We start from the raw sequence: 24203 nt of genomic DNA on the forward strand, positions 1-24203 counted from the left end.
GTTCTAAGCACGAATGACAGCCACGCTCATCTGAAGCCCACACCAGCTTCCATGTATTTCCAGGGTTCTCTTCCCCCATCTATCCCCCCCCCCAATCTCAATGGTACATCCCAAAGCCCTGCATCCGAAACCGTAGGATGAGCCCATTCCCAGGGAATAATTTAGGGGTGGCCGGGGGGGGGAGAGGAAAGGAAGCTCTCCCGCGGTACGGAGGGAAGGCGGGACTAAGCGGGCGAGCCAATCCCAAAGGGGCTCGCGGCCGCCGCTCAGCCAACGGCGGGGCAGCCTGAGCTGACCGGGCCCTGCCGAGGGGCGGGGCCCGGGCGGCCGTGGGGCGGACTGCGCCTGCGCGCGGGCAAGGCAGTCCAGTGGGGGGAAAGGGAGGGAGGGAGGGAAGGAAAGGAGGGTCGCGCCGTTTTCTTCTGTCGGCGTTGGCGGAGAACGAGCGAGAGGGCGGGAGGGAGGGGCGGGCGGGCGGCGGGGAGGAAGTCGGGGGGCCCTCTGAGGGAGAGGGGGGGGGGCTGGTTGGCTGAGGAGGGGCCGGAAGTCGGGGCGGCGGGAGCGTCAGAGAAGCCGGGGCGGCGGGGCGGCTCCTCAGGCTGGGTCGTCGCCGGGTCGTCGTCGTCGGCGGAGGATGGAGCAGGAGGAGATCCTGAGGCGCTTCATCCAGCGCGTGAGGGCCATGAAGGACGCCGAGCGACACGGCGAGGACAACTTCGCCGCCGACTTCATGGTACGCCGGGCGCTCTGGGAGGTTGCGGGGGGGGGAGGAGGAGGAGGAGGGCGGGGCTCCCTCTCGGAGGGGGGGGAGGGAGGGGGAGGGAGGGGGGGCTCCTGCGCAGGGATGCTCCCAGGGAGGGGGGGGGGAAGCAGGGGGGGGGATGATGGAGCGGCGTCTGGCAGGAGGTGGGAAGCCGCCTTTTGTGTGGCCCCGCCTGGAAGAAGCCTCGGAGCTCCCCTTTTCCTTCCTTTTCTCTCCCCCCCCCTTCTCTTTCTTTCTTCCTCCCTCCTTTTATCCCTCCTTCCCCTCCTCTCCCGCTCCCTTCCTCCTCTTGCCTTTCCTTCCTTCCTTTAGTTCCCCCCTCCCTCCTTTTTCTTTTTTTATTCTTTTCCTTCCTTTCTCCCCACCGCATTTATCTCTTCTTTCCTCCTCCCTCCCTTTCCTTTAGTTCCTTCCTTCCTTCCCTCCCTCCTTTTTCTTTTTTATTCTTTTCCTTCCTTTCTTCCCCCTCCTCCTCCCTCCCTTTCCTTCTTTCCTTTAGTTCCTTCCTTCCCTCCCTCCTTCTTCTTTTTATTCTTTTCCTTCCTTTCTCCCCCTCCTCCCCCCTCCCTTTCCTTTCCTTTAGTTCCTTCCTTCCCTCCCTCCTTTTTCTTTTTTATTCTTTTCTCCCCCTCCTCCTCCTCCCTCCCTTTCCTTCTTTCCTTTAGTTCCTTCCTTCCTTCCCTCCTTTTTCTTTTTTATTCTTTTCCTTCCTTTCTCCCCCCCCCATTTATCCCTTCTTTCCTCCTCCCTCCCTTTCCTTCTTTCCTTTAGTTCCTTCCTTCCTTCCCTCCTTTTTCTTTTTTATTCTTTTCCTTCCTTTCTCCCCCCCCATTTATCCCTTCTTTCCTCCTCCCTCCCTTTCCTTCTTTCCTTTAGTTCCTTCCTTCCTCCTTCTTCTTTTTTATTCTTTTCCTTCCTTTCTCCCCCCCATTTATCCCTTCTTTCCTCCTCCCTCCCTTTCCTTCTTTCCTTTAGTTCCTTCCTTCCCTCCCTCCTTCTTCTTTTTTATTCTTTTCCTTCCTTTCTCCCCCTCCTCCCCCCTCCCTTTCCTTTCCTTTAGTTCCTTCCTTCCCTCCCTCCTTTTTCTTTTTAATTCTTTTCTCCCCCTCCTCCTCCTCCCTCCCTTTCCTTCTTTCCTTTAGTTCCTTCCTTCCTTCCCTCCTTTTTCTTTTTTATTCTTTTCCTTCCTTTCTTCCCCCTCCTCCTCCCTCCCTTTCCTTCTTTCCTTTAGTTCCTTCCTTCCCTCCCTCCTTCTTCTTTTTTATTCTTTTCCTTCCTTTCTCCCCCTCCTCCCCCCTCCCTTTCCTTTCCTTTAGTTCCTTCCTTCCCTCCCTCCTTTTTCTTTTTTATTCTTTTCTCCCCCTCCTCCTCCTCCCTCCCTTTCCTTCTTTCCTTTAGTTCCTTCCTTCCTTCCCTCCTTTTTCTTTTTTATTCTTTTCCTTCCTTTCTCCCCCCCCATTTATCCCTTCTTTCCTCCTCCCTCCCTTTCCTTCTTTCCTTTAGTTCCTTCCTTCCTTCCCTCCTTTTTCTTTTTTATTCTTTTCCTTCCTTTCTCCCCCCCCATTTATCCCTTCTTTCCTCCTCCCTCCCTTTCCTTCTTTCCTTTAGTTCCTTCCTTCCTCCTTCTTCTTTTTTATTCTTTTCCTTCCTTTCTCCCCCCCATTTATCCCTTCTTTCCTCCTCCCTCCCTTTCCTTCTTTCCTTTAGTTCCTTCCTTCCCTCCCTCCTTCTTCTTTTTTATTCTTTTCCTTCCTTTCTCCCCCTCCTCCCCCCTCCCTTTCCTTTCCTTTAGTTCCTTCCTTCCCTCCCTCCTTTTTCTTTTTAATTCTTTTCTCCCCCTCCTCCTCCTCCCTCCCTTTCCTTCTTTCCTTTAGTTCCTTCCTTCCTTCCCTCCTTTTTCTTTTTTATTCTTTTCCTTCCTTTCTTCCCCCTCCTCCTCCCTCCCTTTCCTTCTTTCCTTTAGTTCCTTCCTTCCCTCCCTCCTTCTTCTTTTTTATTCTTTTCCTTCCTTTCTCCCCCTCCTCCCCCCTCCCTTTCCTTTCCTTTAGTTCCTTCCTTCCCTCCCTCCTTTTTCTTTTTTATTCTTTTCTCCCCCTCCTCCTCCTCCCTCCCTTTCCTTCTTTCCTTTAGTTCCTTCCTTCCTTCCCTCCTTTTTCTTTTTTATTCTTTTCCTTCCTTTCTCCCCCCCCATTTATCCCTTCTTTCCTCCTCCCTCCCTTTCCTTCTTTCCTTTAGTTCCTTCCTTCCTCCTTCTTCTTTTTATTCTTTTCCTTCCTTTCTCCCCCCCATTTATCCCTTCTTTCCTCCTCCCTCCCTTTCCTTCTTTCCTTTAGTTCCTTCCTTCCCTCCCTCCTTCTTCTTTTTTATTCTTTTCCTTCCTTTCTCCCCCTCCTCCCCCCTCCCTTTCCTTTCCTTTAGTTCCTTCCTTCCCTCCCTCCTTTTTCTTTTTAATTCTTTTCTCCCCCTCCTCCTCCTCCCTCCCTTTCCTTCTTTCCTTTAGTTCCTTCCTTCCTTCCCTCCTTTTTCTTTTTTATTCTTTTCCTTCCTTTCTTCCCCCTCCTCCTCCCTCCCTTTCCTTCTTTCCTTTAGTTCCTTCCTTCCCTCCCTCCCTTTTCTTTTTTATTCTTTTCCTTCCTTTCTTCCCCCTCCTCCTCCCTCCCTTTCCTTCTTTCCTTTAGTTCCTTCCTTCCCTCCCTCCTTTTTCATTTTTATTCTTTTCCTTCTTTTCTCCTTTTCTTTTCTTCCTCCCTTCCTTTACTTCCTTCCCTCATTTCTCCCTCCCTCCCTTTTCTCTTCCCTTTTCTTTTTATTCCTTCCTTTCCCCCCTCTCCCTCCCCCTTCCTTTCCTTGTCTCTCCTTCCTTCTTTCCTTTAGTTCCCTCTCGCCCCTTTTTCTTTTTTAATCCCTTCCTCCCTCCCTCCCCTTTTCCTCCCTCCCTCCTCTCCCCCCTCCTTTCCTTGTTTTTTCTTCCTTCCTTTATTTCCCTCCCTTTTTCCTCCCTCCCTCCCTTCTCCTTTTTCTTTTTATCTCCCTCCCCTTTTCCTCCCTCCCTTGTCTTTTCTTCCTGTCTTTTCTTCCCAATCCTTCCTTTACTTCCCTCCCTCCTCCTTTTTCTTTTCCTCCCTCCTTCCTTCCCTCTCCCCCCCCCCCCCGCTTTCTTTTTCCTGCCTGCCTCCCTCCCTCATCAGTATCTCCTTTCTTTTCCTTCCCCCCCCCCCCCCCCCAAATTCTCTCTTCCTGGGCATTGCAGTCTTCATCAAGGTGGGCAGAGCCTTTTTTGGTGGTGGGGGGGTGTTGAATCTTCCTTCTGGACCAGTGATGTAATTCTTCCCTTTTCCTCTTTCTCCACACCCGGTCTCTGTTAGTGTGTGCATGTGTGAGTGAGTGTGCCCACCTCCTTCTCTCCCCTTGGCTTTAATGGGCCTCCCGGCCTCCCCCTTCTCTCTCCTTGCCCTCCCCGCCCATATTTTTCCTCATTTGATCTTCTTAGGAGAGTTGGCAGCCCTTTTGAGCTGGTTAGCCTTAAAACGCCCCCCGTGCTTCCCCCGTATTTAGCCAAACAACTGCTTCCAGCTCCTTCTTCTTCTTCTTCTTCGGATGTATATTTTTACATCATCCCCCCTCCCTCTGGCTATATGGATGGGGGGGGGACACATCCGTTTGGATCGCGGTGCAGTTCCTTTGTAAGGATCAGTCTCAGGGCATCCTATGGAAGAAGTCTGAGCAGAAAAGGACATGTGCAGAGAGAGCCAACGCTCAGTTTCCTTCCTGGGCGTTTTTTTCGGTTTGGGAAGGCAGAAATTTTCGAAGCAAATGTCAAAACTGATGTGGAAGTGGCTGCGGGTTGTGAAAGACCCCCCCAGGCACTGTCGTAAAGCTGGGTCAGGTTTTGAGGCATGGGAAGAGGAAGCGGATTTAGGAATTCGTTTCCTCCTCCTCCTCCTCCTCTTCCTGATTTAGGAAAAAGAAGAACCAACCTTTTGGCTGAAAAGATCCCATTGTTCCTCAGGGCAAATGTAAAACAAAAAAAAAACAGAGAGAGATCTAGAAAACTGATGCAAATCTAGTTTTTTCACATACTTTGAGGTCAACTGGCGGCGCATCCTTCATGCGGATGTCAGACTGTTTCATAAATTTGGAATATACGTTGCACGGAGGTTTAAGAATGTGATCGTTGGGTGTTTCGTCAGAGCTCTTGCCGCTTTGCATGTGGTGGTGAAACGAAAGTGCAAATCCTCGTGTTCCAACAGGAGAGAATATTTATAGCGATGACAGAAAGAATGAGAGCTGGAAGGGACCTTGGAGGTCTTCTAGTCCAGCCCCCTGCTCAAGCAGGAGAACCTATACCCAGGATGGCAAACCTATGGCACACGTACCCAATGTGGCATGCGCATTATGGCTTGGAAGTTTGCCTTTTCCAGAGCATGGCCCCAATGAGAGTGACTGGTGCTCTCTGAGCTTGGCGCTTCGTTCGCGGACATTTTATCACCCAAGTAGGTAACGTCATCGCTGCTAGTGGAAGTGTGGGTTTTGCTTCCTGAATACACTTAACGGGTAGTCCTCAACCCCCGGCCATCATTGAACCCTGTTTTTTGTTGCTAAGCGAGGCGTTTGTTAAGTGAGTTTTGCCCCCCATTTCACCACCTGTCTTGCCATGGTTGTTAAGTGAATCTGACTTCCCCATTAACCAATAAGGGGTGACCACATGAACCTCGGACTTAGCAACAGTCATAAATACGAGTCAGTTGTTAAGCATCTCAAGTTTGATCACGTGACCATGGGGATGCTTCAAAGTGTGAAAAAATGGTTTGAAGTCTCACTTTTCGGCGCCTTGTAACTTTGAACCGTCACTAAATGAGCTGTTTTAAGTTGGGGGCTACTTGTATACTGCTTACTGTCGAAAGCTAAGTAAATGATCGTTGAAACTGCAGCTAGTTTATAGAAATCGTAGCAAAATTCAATCCTAATTGTCCTTGAAATGCAGAGTATTGAGAGCATCTTACCTTGCCTGTTGCTGGAAAATAATTTTGATAGGAAGTTTGTTTTTATATATACATGAATTTATATTCTGAGGAGTGAAAATGTATTTTAAAGGGAATTTTGTGTAGATTCAGCACCTCAAATTTGCTTTCTTTTGTGAGTTACTGCAGTCCGGATGTATGCTTTTGAAATATGCAGCGAATGTTACATATTTTACTGTAATGAAAATTTTCTTTTAAGAGCCGTGCTACAAATAAAATGCCTTTATAATGCATCTTTTAATAAGCTAAAATGTCCTTTCCGTTTATATGTGAAGCGGGGGAAATGTTTATCTGTATTGACTACATTTCAATCAGTTGGTTTCCAGCTTCTGTTAAGCTTATGCAGCAAAATCTCAATTTAATGGACCTTTTTGGAGGGCTTGTCCATTAAACCCAAATTTATTTCTCTTAACATCAGTTTGCATCAATTACACAATTATGCAATTGACATTAATGGCACATTTGCAATAAACCCTCTTTTTAATGGACAGGTCTTTGATTTAATGACTATTCATCCATGAAATGCAGATGAAGTTTTGAATGAAAGATTTATCTGTTGTATCCTTTGCTGCAAAATTGAGGTCTGCTCTGCCTTCCTCCCCACAATCTGTGCCCTCATTTTACCAACCTCGGAAGGACGGAAGGCTGAGTCAACCTTGAGCCTGGTGAGAATCGAACTGCTGGGATCCAGCAGAAGTAGCCCGCAATATCACATTCTAACTGTGCCAACATGGCTTTAGTCATCAGGATATTGATGATTAAGAGTTATTATAAATTTACAGATTTACAGGAAACACAACAGTTCCTTTAGTGACTATTCAAAACTACCATGGCAGTGAAAAAAAGCGACTCCAACCATTTTGCACACTTAATGACCGATGCAGCATTCCCCATGGTTACATGATCAAAACTTTAAAGCGCTTGGCAACTGACTCACATTTATGACGGGTTCAATGTGTCCCGGGGGTCCCAAGCAGAGACAATGGGGAAAGCAGATTCATTGAACCACTGTGTTACTAACTCTGCAATTGCAGTGATTCACTTAACAAGTGTGGCAAAAAAAAAGTCATAAAAGGGGGCAAAACTCACTTAACGAATGTCTCGCTTAGCAACATAAATTTTGAGGTCCATTGTGGTCGTGAGCTGAGAACTTTCTGTATAAGATTTGAGGCAATCAGACTATATCAATCTCTCTCTATCTATCTATCTATCTATCTATCTATCTATCTATCTATCTATCTATCTATCTATCTATCTATCTATCTATCTATCTATCTATCTATCATCTATCTATCAAAGAGCCAAGGGTGCGCAGTGGTTCGGGTGCAGTACTGCAGGCCACTTTAGCTGACTGCTAGCTGCAGTTCGGCAGTTCAAATCTCACTGGCTCAAGGTTGACTCAGCCTTCCATCCTTCCAAGGTGGGTAAAATGAGGACCCAGATTGTTGGGGGCAAGAGGCCGACTCTGTAAACCGTTTAGAGAGGAGTGTAAAAGCGCTATGAAGCGTATATAAGTGCAAGTGCTCTATCTATCATCTATCCATCCATGTGTGTCTGTGTGTCTCTCTCTTTCTCTATTTTTATCTATCATCCATCCATCTGTCTGTCTGTCTAATCTGTCTCTCTCTTTTTCTTTCTATCTATCATCCATCCATGTGTGTCTGTCCATCCGTCTCTCTCTCTCTCTCTCTCTATTTTTATCTATCAATCAATCTATCATCCATCCATGTCTCTCTCTCTCTTTATTTTTATCTATCATCCGTCTGTCTGTCTAATCTGTCTCTCTCTTTTTCTTTCTATCTATCATCCATCCATGTGTGTCTGTCCATCCGTCTCTCTCTCTCTCTCTCTATTTTTATCTATCAATCAATCTATCATCCATCCATGTCTCTCTCTCTCTCTCTCTCTTTATTTTTATCTATCATCCGTCTGTCTGTCTAATCTGTCTCTCTCTTTCTTTCTATCTATCATCCATCCATGTGTGTCCGTCCATCTCTCTATTTTATCTATCTATCTATCTATCTATCTATCTATCTATCTATCTATCTATCATCTATCTATCTGTTTATCTGTTTATCTATCTATTTATCTATCCATCCATCCATTAATCCATGTCTGTCTGTCTAATCTATGTCTGTCTGTCTCTACCACCTATCCTCTCCCCCTCCCTTCTCTTCCCCGCCTCCCTCCCTATCAATCCATCTATCTGGCTTCCTGTAGTAGCTGAGACCCTGTTAGTCCAGGCTCCTGGGCAGGCGGCCTTCCCATAACAGCCTTGATTGATTGTTAAGATCGTCAGAGAGCCGCCGCTGCTCCCGTGTGCTCAGGCTGACATCTTGGGCTGGTTTTTCCCCCCCCCCTTTTCCTTTCTCTAGTAGCGGGTCTCTACGGACCGCAAATGCTTTGTGAGGTGCCCGTTGTTACTTCAGAGGTGTTCTGAAGGGCTCTCTAGGCCCCTCCTGCACGGAGGGCACTTACTCTGGCCTTTATCCTCTCCCATTCTCGGAGCGCAAACACATCCGTATTATTTTTATTAGCAGAAACGGATTCTAGCCCGTGCAAGCAGTCCTTGATTTGCAACCTTTCATTAAGTTAATTACGTTCGAGGTTAAAACGGCACTGAAAAAAGTGGCTTGCGGCCGTTTTTCACACTTACGACCATTGCAGTGTCCCTTGTCATCCCCTTTTGCGACCTTCCGACAAGCCAAGTTAATGGGGAAGCCAGATTCACTTAACAACTATGCTCCTAACCTCTCAGTCAACCTAAGCGATTCACTTAACAACTGTGGCAAGAAAGGTCGTAAAGTGGGACAAAACTAGCCTCGCTTGGCAACATAAATGCTGGGCTCGATGGCGGTTGTAAGCCGAGGACTACCCACACTGCCTGGTCTTATCTTTTGCCATGGGGCGGGCGGGGGGTATATCTCAGATCTGTAATCCAGTTTCAGGGCCTTTATCACATTTACATGAATACCAGCCTGCAGTATCAAAAACTTCAGCATCAGTGCTGGTTTTTTTTCAGCCGCTCTGGGAACCTTCTTCTCGCGCGGAAATTGGTCTGCTCTGGTTTTGTTCTTGTGAGAAGACTTTGAGACGATCTCAAAGCACGCCTGGTTTTTTTTTTTTTTTTTTTGTAAGACGGTTGTGCAAAAAAGGATATCGGTCATCCTCCCATTGTTCTCTTCCATTCTGACTTGCTGGAGTCCGGCGGATATCTCGAGAGCCTCGTCCAGTGAGAACATAACAGCGTGTTTGTTTTCGTTGGCGTTCGACAATCCTGTGGCCATTCAGCTGCTCTGGTACTCCATAATGGCTCACTTTTTCTCCTGCCCGCATAAAACCTCCTTAACGGTGAACGTGGATCTTCAGCGCTTGATTATAGAACAGGAGCGTCAAACTCTATTTCCGCGATGGCGAGCCTATGGCACGCCTGCCACAGTTGGCACACAGAACGCTCTGCGGGAACGCAAGCCATCGCCTCAGCTCAGCTCCACAGTGCATGAGCGCACAGCTCCTGCCAGCCAGCTGGTTTTGGGGTCTCCAACACGCATGAGTAGGGGGCGGGGCACATGTGGAAGATGCACACACATGCGCTGGGGGAGCGGGGCACAAGGGGGTGTCGCGTGTGCATGCACAGGGATCATGCATGCATGCACAGGGCAGTGCACATGGGGGGTCGCCTGTGCATACGCAGGGGGTGGGGCGCATTGCATTATGGGTGTGTGTGTGCATGCGTGCTCTTGGCACTCTGTGTTGAAAAGGTTAGCCATCAGTGCTCTATTTCATTGAGGGTCACATCAGGGTTGTTTTTGATCTCGGGGTGCGGAGGGGCGCGGCCAGCTTGACATCACTCGTGTCGGGGGCATTTGTGGTGGCCCGAGCGCTCTCCCAGTAAAAACGGGCTCCCGAGCTCCATTTTCGCTGGCAGAGGCACCATAGGCCAGTCCTTTGCTGTTTCCAGGGTGGCCCCGTGGGCCAGATCTAAGCATCCCGCGGGCCGGATCCGACCCCCGGGCCCTGAGTTTGATACCCCTGTTATAGACAATCAAGGTAAGAAGAACATGGTTACTGAATCTTCACTGCCTGGTTTATTTGTTTCTCAATTTTAATCTCTGTGTATTTAAAAACAGCTTAAAATCCGGGGTCCCTTGACTCGACACAGACAGTCCTCCACAGTTCATTTAATGACCATTTGAAGTTACAATGGCCCTGAAGAAAAGTGACTTACGTCCGTTTTTCATGCCAACGGCTGTTGCAGCATCCCCAAAGTCACGTGATCAAAATCCAGGTGCTTGGCCGCTGACTCCTAGTTATGACTGTTTCAGTGTCCCGGAGTCACATGATCCCCTCTTGCGACCTTCTGACAAGCAAAGTCATTTGAGGAAGCCAGATTCATTAAACAACCCCGTTGCTAACCTGATAAGTGCAGAGAATCACTTAATGACGGTGGCAAGAAAAGAAGAGTCGTAAAATGGGGCAAAACTCAACAACTATCTCGCTTGGCAATACAAATTTTGGACTGAATTATGGTTCTGCCTTGAAGACTATGTTTTAATTTTTCGAAATCTTTCAAGTTCCATATCTTGCTTTCGTATAAAGGATAATGGACAGGACCTGTAGCCATATCCGAGCAAAAGCGTGGAGAGAATTCTCACTGTCTTTTTTGCTTACGAAGCCTTAGCTACACCACTCACAAATCTGCAGAGCTACCGCCTTTTCCTAGATCAGGGGTCGGCCACCTCAAACACTCAAAAGAGCCACAAAGGCCCTAATCGGAAGCCCGCGGTTCAATTCTGGAGCTAATCAGAAGTCCAGTTCCCCCACCATAGAGTCTCCTCCTAGCGCAGCGTCCTTTTTCCTCTTCCTGTCCTAACCAAAAGCCCTATCAATTGTGGAGTTGACTCGCGACAGGGAGCCGCAGCAGAGGGATGAAAGAGCCACATGCGGCTCCAGAGCTGCGCATTGCCCACTCCTATCCTAGACCAATAAATAAAGTTATTTATTTAGACCAGATTGCTAGACGATTGTGGATTAGCGATCAAGAAAAACTTCAGACCTTGGTGATTGGTAATTTCTATCCTGCCGCTGTCTCTGTGGAAGAACCTGTGGCTCATCATGATAGAAAACAGTTTGTTCCGGGAAGGACGTGTGTATATTTATATGGTTGCGCAAAGCATCGGAACATAACATCTGAGCGTGGGGCAAAGCCTGCTAAGGGATTAAATGAAGCCCTAGTTGGAGGGGAAATGGGACCTTTGGGAAACAACGGGGACAGTTGCTTGGAGACTGTAGATCACATCTGTGGATAGACAACTCTGTGACTGTTGGAGAGGTTACCAGGGAAGGCTTTGGGGCAGGGGTGAAATGCTACCAGTTCGGGCTGGTTCGTCCGAACCTGTAATAAAAAATGCTACCAGTTCATCCGAACCGGTACCATGTTTCCCTGAAAATAAAACAGGGTCTTATTTTCTTTTGCCCCCCAAAATAAGCACTTGGCCTTATTTTCAGGGAGGTCTTATTATTTTTGAGGTGCAGGGGGCGGTGAGCGTGGTCACCTCATGGCTGCTGCCGTGTTGCAATATTTTCAGGCAGGGCTTATTTTCACGCATGCGCTCAAAAGCCCAATTGGGCTTATTATCTGGGGAAGTCTTATTTTCAGGGAAACAAACAGGGTAGTAAAAAAAATGCTACCGGTTCGGGCAAACCTGTAGTCAAACCTGTGTGAAATCAGCTGTGTTGTGCAATTTATATTCGCTAGAAATCCTGCGCCGCAGCTGATTGTTGCGCAGCTGACCGACGGAACTTTTTTAAAACTTTTTTTTTTTTAAAGTTTAAAAGTTCAGGCAAACCTGTAGTAAAAAAAAATGCTTTAAAAAAGTTTTTAAAAGTTCTGAGAATCAGCTGTGACTCACAATTTATATCCGCTTGGTTTGTAGTAAATCTAAATCAGGTGGCACAGTTCAACCCCTCCCCCTCCATTGTTGTTCTACTTACCTTTGCAGACTCAGAAAAGGCTTCTTTGCGCCTGCGGTGCGCCTGCGGTGCGCGAAGCAAACCGGTAGCAGATTTCAGAGCATTTCACCTCTGCTTTGGGGGGGTAACAGATTTGGGGGTTTTTTTTGGAGAAAGGACCTCGCTGGTGTTCGTTTACAAAATACTCTTTTTGACCACTTTGTGTGGACCTGATCCAGGTAGTCCTCGGCTTAGGACCACAACGGAGCCCGAAGTATCTGTTGCTAAGCGAGACAGTAAAGTGAGTTTGGCCCCATTTCACGATCTTTCTTGGTGCTGTCGTTCAGTGCACCACTGCAATTGCAATATGGTAGTTAGCAATATGGTCGTTAGGTGAATCTGACTTTCACTTTTGCTTGTCAGAGGATCACAAAAAGGGGATCGCGTGATCTCCACCTCAGGGCACTGCAACCATCATAAATGTGAGTCAGGTTGCCGAGCATCCGAATTTTGATCACGCGACCATAGGGAATGCTGCCATAGCTGTAAGTGTGCACAGCAGTCACAAGTCACTTTTTTTCAGTGCCGTCGTAACTTCGAATTGCCCCCTAAGTGAACTGTTGTAAGCCGAGGGCTACTTGTACGGGCTTATGTTTTTATTCTGAATTTACATAATTTACAAAAGGCAGGAGGGTACTATTGTGGCTGAGTTTAAAATTTCTGCAATTTTTGTCAAGTGTCTCGCCGTATAAACGAGAGAAGAAAACAAATTTTTGTTTTGTGGCGCTATTTCAGAATATATTCTCGGGTGCAAATCAAGGCATTGTTTTAGTCGTTTTGCTGAAGGTAGTTCAGTCATACTTTCCTATTGGCCTAGTAAAAAATAGATCCTCTCCTCTTGGAAGATTCCTCATCCCATGGCAACCAGATAAATGTACTTTTAGAAAATTTGAGGGGGGGGGGGAGAACCTAAGGCGCAAAACTTAATGCGGGCGAAGCAAGGATTATGGTAAAATACCAGTCAAAAAGGCCAGCTGTGAATTATTACTTCTGTTTGGGAAGTGTTCATTTACTGTTTTGCACACAAAAGTGCAAAAAGTGTAGAAATATGCCGTCTGCGAGAGTCATCAGGGAAAAACGATGTTCATAGTTGTCAGCGGTAAAAAAAATGGAAGATAAATTCTATTTTTGGCATTTTGTGGTGGCACTGATTGTACAGCTTTGTGAGTTGGAGTGACAACCTGAACTCACTTAATATAGCTATCCTCCGGAACTTAAAATATATTACCTATTTAGCTTTCGTTAGCCCCTGCTAACATCGTCAAGAGTGTAAAAACTACCATTGATGAGATGTCTGCCTTTATACATCATTAATCAATTTGTTTCTTCTTTTATAACTTCACCTGCCAATTACCTCCAATAGACTGATTAGATCCCACAGATTAGGCCTCCTCCAGATTCCATCTACTGGCCAATGCTGACTGGCGACCACCCGGAGGAGGGCCTTCTCTGTGGCTGCTCCGGCCCTTTGGAACGAGCTCCCCGTGGAGATTCGGACCCTCACCACCTTCCAGGCCTTCCGCAAAGCCCTTAAAACCTGGCTGTTCTGACAGGCCTGGGGCTAATGAGTTTTTTGTCCCCCCTCGAATGGTATGGTTGTTGAGTGTTTTAAATTGTGGTATTGTTTTGTTCGTGTTCTTTTTTTTCTTATTTGTACACCACCACCACCACCACCCCCCGACTTGGTTGTGAGCCGCCCTGAGTCCCCGCCGGGGAATAGGGCGGCATAGAAATATAATGAACTCAACTCAACTCAACCTAGAATTCATATTTTTAGGAATATATTCAATCAATCAATCAAACAAACAAACAAGAGTAATGTATGTATGTATATGTATATATATGTGTGTGTGTTATATTTTTACATTAGTGAAAATGGGTTCCTGTGTGATAATATGGAACTCTACAATGTAGCACAACAAATTTATCTCTCATTTGTCATTTTTTTCATAAGCAGTACTGTCTCGTAAGCCGTCCATAATCCCCAAATCTAATAGATACGTAGATAAATAAATAGCAATAATAGAGCTCCTACTCATGGAGGAAAAAATTGATGTTTTGAATTAAAATGTTTCTCTTCCCCTAGAACTATAGTCCTGGATACAGGTAAATCCTCAATTTATGACCACGACTGAGCCCAACATTTCCGTTGATAAGTGAGGCATTTGTTAAGGGAAATTTGCCTGATTTTACGACCCTTTCTTGCCACACTTGTTAAGTGAATCACTGCAGTTGTTACGTTAGTAACATGGTCATTATGTGAGTCTCATCAGGACTACCTCTACTATATTTGCCCTTACAATCGATGCTGTGATGCACTCAGCAGCACCTAATTCTGATAAAGTTAGGATAGACTTAGTTGTTCTGACCGAGGCTTCCCAAGAGCATGAGGCAAACTCCTTATCCACACAAAACCCCCTTTTATTCATTGACACTGAATTCTGCTCATTCCCATCCAGCAAAGTCTTTCAAGGGAGGATTTACAGTCACAGACCTTATCTGGCTTGGAGAGCTGCCAGGCTGAGATCTGCAAAACTTGGCAAGGAGCCTCAGAGAGTCACCAACCAATTAAGCAAACTACTGTATATACTCGAGTATAAGCCTAGTTTTTCAGCCCACTTTTTGGGCTGAAAAAAGCCGCCTCGGCTTATACTCGAGTCAGTGAAAAATTTGCCCGAAATGGAGGAGAAAAAGGGGCGGGGCCATGCCGCTGGGTGACACTCGTGAATGGCCCAGTGCCCCTGTGAGTTTCCCCTCCCTCTGTGTCAGTTTGCCGCGCAGTGCGCACCGCACCATCCCCCCTCCTCACGTTCTAATGTAATGCAGGGCTGTCTTACGATTCCCCTTCCTCCCCCTCCTGCCGCTCTGCAACGATGTCCCACCTCCTCCTTGTTATGGCAAGCAGCCACATAGCGATGTCCCACCTCCTCTGGTACAGTGATCCAATGATAGGAATCACTGTGCCGTGTGTCATAGGAGGCGGGACATCGCTCCCGCGGCTGCACGGGACATCATCATCACAGCGGGACATCAGCATCATGAGGTGAGTGAAGTATTTCATTGAATACACCGCTAGTTTACTGTTTTCTTTGAAATAAATATTCAAAAACATTATTGGTATCTATTTTTATTTTTGAAATTTACCGGTAGCTGCTGCATTTCCCACCCTAGGCTTATACTCGAGTCAATAACTTTTCCAGTTTTTTGTGGTAAAATTAGGTGCCTCGGCTTATATTCGGGTCGGCCTATACTCGAGTATATACGGTAATTGTCTCCTGCAAACTCCACTCCCCTGTCGCTCCTCTTTTATTTCTTCTGGGAGGGGCCATTCCTCCTCCACCTGTGGCCTTCCTCCCAAGTCGACTCCTGTTCTTCAGCTGTTCCCTTTGTCTGGCAACTCTGCGCATGCGCACACTGGGAAGAGGCTCCAGCTGTTCTTCTGCCTCATTGATGTCCGACTCCGAAGGCAGCTGATAACTGTCAGACGGCTCTGGCCCCCTCTCTGCCTCCTATACAGAGCCCTCGTCCGAGCCTCCCCCAGACTCCAGGACTGGCCCATGTTCCTTCCCAACCCTCCTCACTGTCTGAATCTGCTGCCAGCTCTGCTGGCGGGCCACAACATTAGCTCCATCAAAGCCTAAGGAAACCTTACCCATAACCAAGTTTGGAGACCCCGGGGTGTAGCCTAATAAATCCTCCTTTTTAATCTGAATTAATTCTAGGTGAAAAGAGATTTAGAAGAGGGCATTGCAGATTCTTCCCTCGTCAAGTCTTCGGGGGAATTTACAAAGACTGATACTTCAGTGGTTATTTCTGCCTTTCCATGCCCATTAGCTTCAAAATGACTCTGTGGATGCTTTTATCATAAATATTGATGAATACTCTGCACAGTTTCCATCCTTGCTGATTATCTAGTCTAGGGGGACATGATCTATGAACATGTCCTGTTGGGGGCTGCTAGATGGATGTGTTTGCAAGACTTCTGCCAATATATTCTTTTGATCTCTCCTGAATAAAACATTTTTCCCCCTTGCCTTGAACCTTAATGAAAAATTATACTACTTTGCACCAGTACTGAAAGTTTTGTGAGCCAGTGAGAAAACTTTTTATCATTTTATGCAGATTTAAAATAAGACAGACATTTTTTCTCCCCGAAGTGGTTTTAAACACAATCAGGGTGTTGAATTTTCAGTGAATTCACACCTGCAGCTTTACGATGGGTTGCAATTCTTACTAGCAATTCTATCCATTCTAGGATCCAATAACATTTCAAACAACAATTTATAGATAATACAACAGTAAGATGGCTTGCCCATAACGACAGCTCTATTATTAGTAATTTTGGTTGGCGATTTAATTGCTGATTTTTAAAATTGTTTGGGTTTTTTTTTTATGACTGTATGCCGTCCAGAGTCAAGATTTAACAGAATTAGAAGGGACCTTGGAGGTCTTCTAGTCTGACCCCCTGCTCAAGCAGGAAACGCCGTACCATTCCAGACAAATGGCTGTCCAATCTTTTCTTTAAAACCTCCAGTGTTGGAGCATCCCACAACTTCTGGAAGCAAGCCATTCCAGCCGATTAATTATTGTTAATTGTCAGGAAATTTCTCCTTATTCCACATTGCCTCTCTGTCTTTTTATGGTTGTCCTATCTCTTCTTAAAAAGCTCTGGTGAATGGCGCACCCACAACTTCTGGAGGCAAGTCGCCCCACAGTTTATTTGTTCTCACTGTTAGGAAACCTATATTTGTGACACAGGTCGCTGTATAAATATGATAAATTTAAAAACTGCCATTAACAGTCAGGAAATAAATAAATAAATAAATAAATAAATAAATAAATAAATAAATAAATAAATAAATAAATAATTTCAGTAAGTCAGCATTTTAGTTTTAAATATCTGATAGGGGAAGGTCGGAAGAACATTAGAAGAGAGAATACTGTTGGCCAGGGTATCCATCCATCCTTCCTTCCTTCCTTCCTTCCATCCATGCATCCATCCATCCATCCTTCCTTCCTTCCATCCATGCATCCATCCTTCCTTCCATCCATCCATCCTTTCATCCATGCATACATCCATCAATCCATTCATCCTTCCTTCCTTCCTTCCTTCCTTCCTTCCTTCCTTCCTTCCTTCCTTCCATGCATCCTTCCTTTCATCCATGCATAAAATCCTTTCATCCATGCATACATCCATCAGTCCTTCCTTCCATCCATCCATCCATCCATCCATCCATCCATCCATCCATCCATCCATTTGTGATGTTATCTGGCAGGTTTTGCAATATTCCTGTAACTCAGTGTGTGCAGCCCTTGTGGCTGTGGGAGAAATTGAGAGAATTCACCCTGTCCTTTATTTTTGTGGGTTTTTTTTTAAACTGTAATTTGTGGAAGGCTCTTGAAAGGACATCATTCCCCCCCCTTTTTTTTTGTAAACTAAGTGCACCCGGTAGCATGGACGATTTTTATGCCCACTTTATTCTCTGAGATGCAAACCGCATAACCGCCTACACAATAGCCAAGCTTCTTATCGCAGCAGTTAAAACAAGGCAGCAACGAACATCAAATACGCACAGTCCTCCTTTCGCTTTCCTTGTCTTTAAACTCTCTTTTGTTTTATCGCTTGCCGATGTCGGGCTGCAAATAGATAATTTGAATCTGAGTACCTTAGTCGGTGCCTGCTGCGAGTGTGTGAAGAGATGTCACCTGTAATTTATAGCTGTCTGCGGGGGATTCCAGAATTAAAATCTTTTAGGAATAAAGAGCAAAACAGATTCTTAAAATGTGAAGCCGCCGTATTCCCCCCCCCCCCCGTAATTATTATTTTGTCTAACGAGGCAAACCAAAGTTTCTAGAACCAAATAAGGGAGGATGAAAAGGACATTCTTAATGGCTCTGTGATAATGTCTTGATGGAGATATAGAGGTCGTCCTCTTCTTACAACCACAATTGAGCCCAAAATTTCTGTTGCTAACTGAGTCATTTGTTAAGTGAATTTTGTGCCTGTATTGAGGACTAACTAGTTTCGCGACGAAATGATGTGATCGGGCAGTGCAGGAGAAATCCGGTTCAATCCGTTGGCTCAGTGGTGGTGATTGAAACACATAAGGGAATATCGCTCCTGCTGCCTTGACTCCGGAAGCAGTTCCAAAGGTGGATGGCGTAGACATTTTGGTGGTGTATCAACATTTAATACTGTAAGGAGCCCCGACCGCTCCTGAGTGAAGGAGTGGAACATCTACCAGTTTGAACTGAGGTAATGGAATGTGAGGAAACTGGCAGTTGGAACAGAGTTCTTCTCAGGTGGGGAGAGGGAGAAGAATGTCTAACTCCTTAGCATCAAAGCATGTTAATATAAGGCAACTGGCAGTTGGAACAGAGTTCTTTTCAGGTGGGGAGGGGGAGTAGAACTCCTTAGCATCAGGGCGTGTTAATTACTGTATAAGAAATACAAATGATCTGATGGTCATGTCGAAAAATCCTTTCTTAGCAAACACTTAGAAGGCAAGAGGACCATAGCTGCCGAATGTCACATTTGTAGGCTTTTTTGTTCTGGAGGTTTTGTGATGATGTGCGAGTGGTATTTCGCATTATATCTATCTATCTATCTATCTATCTATCTATCTATCTATCTATCTATCTATCTATCTATCATCTATCTTATCAATAGATAGATATAGATATAGATTAAGGATCCTTTTCTGGTTGTCTTGTCAAAAAATATAATTCTGTATATTAAAGAATCATAAATGTTCTCCTGCTTGAACAGAAGAGCAACTTGGAAAATATTACGTTTATTTTTGGAGTAGCCTGTTTGCAACCTTGTAGTGCAATCTTAACAGAAGCTAGTCTTAACCCATCAACATTGCAAATGCAGAGCAAATTAAAAAAAAATTTCTTTAGAGATAATAAATCCCTCGCTTTCTATCCTGTCCTCCCAAACGCTTCCTCTACAAGTGCACTTAATTGGTTTAGGCAAAGAAATTCTTTCACTTGGAGGAGGAGAAGAAAGGTACCAGGAAAAAAAGAAAAAGGAAATAAAATGACGAATAACCAAAGCTCCTTAAAGAACGGCTTAGCCATGGTTTGATGAGCAGGAAGTTCCATTTTTAAAAATCTGCTTTGGTGGCATAATCCCACCGAGTCCCGATGGGGATTGGAAATCTAGGTTAGGTTCAAACATGCCTACTGCAGATTGTCCCTTCAAATTGCTCAGCTTCCTTTTTTAATAAGGTAAAATTAAAGATTCCTCTCGCACATATGTGCTAGTCGTTCCCGATTCTAGGGGGCGGTGCTCATCTCCGTTTCAAAGCCGAAGACCCAGCGTTGTCCGAAGACGTCTCCATGGTCATGTGGCCGGCAGGACTCAACGCCGAAGGCGCACGGAACGCTGTTCCCTTCCCACCAAAGATGGTCCCTGTTTTTCTACTTGCATTTTTTACCTGCTTCCGAACTTCTAGGTTGGCAGAAGCTGGGACAAGGAACGGGAGCTCACCCCCTTACGCGCTGCTAGGGATTCGAACAGCCCAACCGCTGATCTTTCTGATCGACAAGCTCAGTGTCTTAGCCACTGAGCCGTTGTGCCCCTAGTATTATTATACCAACCAGGAATTACACTTTTGCATGAATAACTGTCTTAAGTTGTAAAACAAATTAAACTTTAACCACGTCCCCCTTTTTAAAAAAAATTAGGAATGATCAAAAGGAATGTTCCCCAATTAATCTGGGAGGAAGTTTCTTCCCAAAATTTGACTTTTTAATTCTGTCCCCAGCAGTAGTTGTGACAAGGGCCCATTTTTCAGAAGCCGTTCTGTTTAACTGCTGATTACTAAGCGGGCCTGTGTTGTTTTGAACACGTAATTGAGCTCCGGTCCTAAATATGAGCCATTGCAACATTACATTCCTTTTTTTAAGAAAAAAAGAAAAAGAAATCAACTCACAGTATTCAACCAGTGGTGGGGTTATTGAAGTTGAAGGCCCAAGTACAAGGGGTTTTCTAGGCTGTTTCTTTAATCTCTGCTGAGCTCGGTCACAAAAGGGGCTTTTGTAGAAAAAGTGTGTGTGCCTCGGTGCTTAGCGGTAGGCAAATTGGAAGGGGGCACATTTGACATGTTTTGCCCGTTAAGGGAGCTGAGTTTTTAAAAGGGTTTTTATTTTTATTCTTCATGAGTTGAGATTGTGACTTTTAATAGTCTCGTGCATTAAGCTTGTATTTCACCTTCAGTTTTTCCTTTCCCTTCCTTTCTCCTTCCTCTCCTCTCCATCAATTTCCTTTCTTTTCCTCCTTTCCTTTTCCTTCCTCTCCTTTCTTCCCCATCAATTTCCTCTTTTCCTCCTTTCCCCATCGCTTTCCTTTCCTTTCCTTTCCCATCCTCTCCTTCCTTCCCCCCCATCAATTTCCTTTCCTTTCTCTCCCTTTCTTTCCTTTCCCCCTCTTCCCTCTTTTCCTTTCCTCCCTTCCCCATAAATTTCTTCTTTACCTCCTTTCCTTTTCCTTCCTTCCTTCCCCATCGCTTTCCTTTCCTTTTCCATCCTCTCCTTCCTTCCCCATTCCTTTCCCTTCCTCTCCTCCCTTCCCCATCAATTTCCTCTTTTCCTCCTTTCCTTTCCCTTCCTTCCTTCCCCATTCCTTTCCTTTCCCATCCTCTCCTTCCTTCCCCATTCCTTTCCTTTCCCTTCCTCTCCTTCCTTTCCCATCAATTTCCTTTCTCTCCCTTTCTTTCCTTTCCCCCTTCCCTCTTTTTCTTTCCTTTCCTCCCTTCCCCATCAATTTCCTCTTTTCCTCCTCTCCTTTCCCTTCCTTCCTTCCCCATCGCTTTCCTTTCCTTTCCCATCCTCTCCTTCCCCATTCCTTTCCTTTCCCTTCCTCTCCTTCCTTCCCCATCAATTTCCTTTCCTTTCTCTCCCTTTCTTTCCTTTCCCCCTTCCCTCTTTTTCTTTCCTTTCCTCCCTTCCCCATCAATTTCCTCTTTTCCTCCTTTCCTTTCCCTTCCTTCCTTCCCCATCGCTTTCCTTTCCTTTCTCTCCCTTTCTTTCCTTTCCCTCTTCCCTCTTTTTTTCCCTTTCCTCCCTTCCCTCGCTCCCCCCCCCCTCTTCTGTAGGGATTCTCAGTCATCCAGGTCGTGGTTATCCCAAAGGTGCTTTTATAAGAGGCAACTGGACTTTTTCGCTTTTTTGTTGTCTTTGGAAACTTTTCACTTCTCATTCCAGAACCTTCTTCAGCTCTGATAGGATAGTAGGAACCCCTCCCCTCCCTACTTCTTTCCTCTCCTCCATCCATACCATATTCTATCTTTACATGGAGATGCCAGGGTCATACAACTACTCTACTCAGCTGAACCTTTAGATAAGGGGTGTCTAACGGCATCACATGACATATCGTGACTCCCCCCCTTTTGCTAAACTGGGCGTGGCCAGCGAGTGATGCATCTGGTTCGCGGGCTGCGAGACACCCCTGCTTTAGATCAAGGCCCTAGCCTTCATCATAATGGGAGCCTCCGGGACCTACTCTCATCTGGGAAAGACTTTTTCTTAAAAGCATGAAATAAAAGGCAAACTTAAGAAAGATCAGGCTTTAAATGCTGAGCTGGCTGGACTTTTGCCAGTTCTGTTTGTAAACTCCCCCACTACTACTGCTTAACTCACACCTCGCTCTGCGGTGAGTCAGGAGTAAAACCAACCGACAACAGCTTAAGTATTTTATTGGTCTCCAGGAATTGCTAACAAAGATTTTTTTTGTTGACGAAAAGCAAGTATAATAAAAGTTCTACTGACACAGTCGTGGCGAATTACTTTCATAATTTAAGAAATTCCTTTTCTGGCACCCTTCCAGATATCTATTGTAGAATACAATACAATAGCAGAGTTGGAAGGGGCCTTGGAGGTCTTCTAGTCCAACCCCCTGCCTAGGCAGGAAACCTTATACTGTTTCAGACAAATGGCTATCCAACATATTGCTAATGGGCTGTCCATATTTATGACCGTCGGTAGTTCTTGGCAAGTATAAAAGGTATCGCCTGATGCGGGTTACAAATTATTATTGTAACACTAGGTTGTTAACGTTTCATTTGTTTTACAACTTAAGACAGTTCATGCAAAAGTGTAATTCCTGGTTGGTATAATAATACTAGGGACGCGGTGGCTCAGTGGCTAAGTCACTGAGCTTGTCGATCAGAAAGGTTGCAGTTCGGCTGTTCAAATCCCTAGCGCCGGGTAACGGAGTGAGCTCCCGCTACTTTTCCCAGCTTCCGCCAACCTAGCAGTTCGAAAGCACGTTAAAAAATGCAAGTAGAAAAATAGGAACCACCTTTGGTGGGAAGGTAACAGCGTTCCATGCGCCTTCGGCCACATGACCATGGAGACGTCTTCGGACAGCGCTGGCTCTCCGGCTTTGAAACGGAGATGAGCACCGCCCCCTAGAGTCAGGAACAACTAGCAAATATGTGCAAGGGGAACTTTTACCTTCATCTTCTAATAATACTATTTCTACTACAGGTAGTCCACGACTTACAAACATCCATTTAATGACCATTCAAAGTTACAAACTGTAAGAAGAGTTGTAAGAAGTACTTATGACCGTTGCAGCTTCCCCATGGTCACATGATCAAAATTGGGACGCTTGGCAACTGTCTCGTATTTATGACGGTTGCAGTATTCCGGGGGGGGGGGTGTCATGAGATCCTCTTTTGCACCCTTCTGATAAGCAAAGTTAAAATTGGGAGGGGGGGAGGAAACCAGAACTGCACGATTCACTTAAGAGCTTCTGTGAAATGGTCGTAAAAAGGGACACAGCTCACTTCACAACTGTCCGGCTTAGCAATGGAACTTTAGGGGGTCAATTGCGGTCGTAACTTGAGGTCAGCCTGTAACAATAAATTATAAATAAGAAAAGTCTGGTTTATCCTTTTTAGTCATATTGAATCAGGGAGAATATGTGATGATGATGATGATGATGATGATGATGTCTGATCCTTTGCCAGGGGTTATTTGTGCTGCTTTGCTTAAGATCTGATGCAGCAAAAGGTGGGAGATTTTACTTGAAATCATCTTGAAAATGATAAGACCCTCTAGGATAGTGGTGGCAAAACTTTTTGGTACCAAATGTACCTGTGCGCCGGAGCCAGGGGTGGGCTTCAAAATTTTTAGCAAGGGGGGTTCTTTGCCCAGTTGCTGGGTGGGCGTGGCCATGGTGGGTGTGGCCTAGTCGGCCGCCTGCACCATGACAGGGGGGGGTGTTTTTGCCCTCCCCGGGCTCCAAAGGCTTTCTTTGAGCCTCCGGGAGAGTGAAAACGGCCTCCCCAGACTCTGGACGCTGGAAACCTTTTTCCCCGAACTTCCTTCCGGTAGGCCCATTTTTTGCCCTCCCGGAGCCTCCGTGCGCGCCCTGCACTTACCTGCATCCAAAACGGGTCGTGTGGGGACTCCTGAGAGGAGTGGGGCGGGGTGACGCTTGAAGACTGGCTGGCTCGCACGAACGCGTGCGCTGGGAACCAGAAGAGCAGCTGGCGACGACGGTGCATGTGCCCACAGGGAGGGCTCTGCGTGCCACCTCTGGCAGGTGTGCCACAGGTTGGCCGTCATGACTCTAGGAGAAGGTTAAGAATTGTGGCTCCGCTGTCCGAGTTTCCCACATCGTCTTGTCCAAGAAATGAGCGTTTAAAAGAAAAGAAGAAGCCACCACAGCAAGGAGGCTTCCTGTACATTTCGGTAGTGTGGATTTTGCTCTTCAAGTGCATGTCTGTTTTGTGGGGGGGGGGTTGTTTTGTTTCTGTTTTCACCGAGGGAGAGTCAGGAAGAAGACTAAACAATGGCAAACGGGGAAAAAAAGGCTTATTCTGAAGAGAAACTCCTGGATTTCAATGTACAAGGATATTTTTAAAGCTAGAAATTGATAACATCAGTAGAGTCTGACTAGAAAAAAGTAGACGTGCCATTCAAGTTGATTGAAGACAGAATACAGAGTAAGAGAGTTGGAAGGGACCTTGGAGGTCTTCTAGTCCAGCCCCCTCAAGCAAGAGACCCTTTATCATTCTGGTCTCCTCCTCCTCCTCCTCCTCTTCTTCTTCTTCTCCACTTTCTTCTTTTCTTCCTCCTCCCTCCTCACCTCCTTCTCTTTCTCCTCCTCTTTCTCCTCCTCTTCATCTTTCTTCTCTTCCTCCTCCTCCCTCCCTCCTTCTCTTTCTTCTTCACTTTCTTCTCCTCTTTCTCCTCCTCTTCATCTTTCTTCTCCTCCTCCTCTACCACCTCTTTCTCCTCCTCCTCCTCCCTCTTCTCCTTCTCTTTCTTCTTCTCCACTTTCTCCTCCTCCTCCTCCTCCTTCTCCTCCTCCTCATCTTTCTTCTCTTCCTCCTCCTCCTCCCCCCTCCTCCTTCTCTTTCTTCTTCACTTTCTTCTCCTCTTTCTCCTCC

General features: G+C 45.9%; 1 protein-coding gene across 4 annotated transcripts in view; it reads left to right on the plus strand.

Moving 5' to 3' along the window:
• The first annotated feature begins 532 nt into the window (after window positions 1-532).
• The window catches only part of PTPN12 (protein tyrosine phosphatase non-receptor type 12), a 60586-nt gene continuing 36915 nt past the window's right edge, over window positions 533-24203 (plus strand). For 3 of the 4 annotated variants that reach the window (XM_032222124.1, XM_032222125.1, XM_032222127.1), the window contains exon 1: window positions 533-733. In XM_032222124.1, coding sequence (XP_032078015.1) covers window positions 635-733 — 99 coding nt within the window. In that variant the 5' untranslated portion in view covers window positions 533-634. The remainder of the gene's footprint in view (window positions 734-24203) is intronic. The other variant, XM_032222128.1, reaches the window with a different exon arrangement.

Source organism: Thamnophis elegans, chromosome 7 (assembly GCF_009769535.1).
Source record: "Thamnophis elegans isolate rThaEle1 chromosome 7, rThaEle1.pri, whole genome shotgun sequence".
NCBI lineage: Eukaryota > Metazoa > Chordata > Lepidosauria > Squamata > Colubridae > Thamnophis > Thamnophis elegans.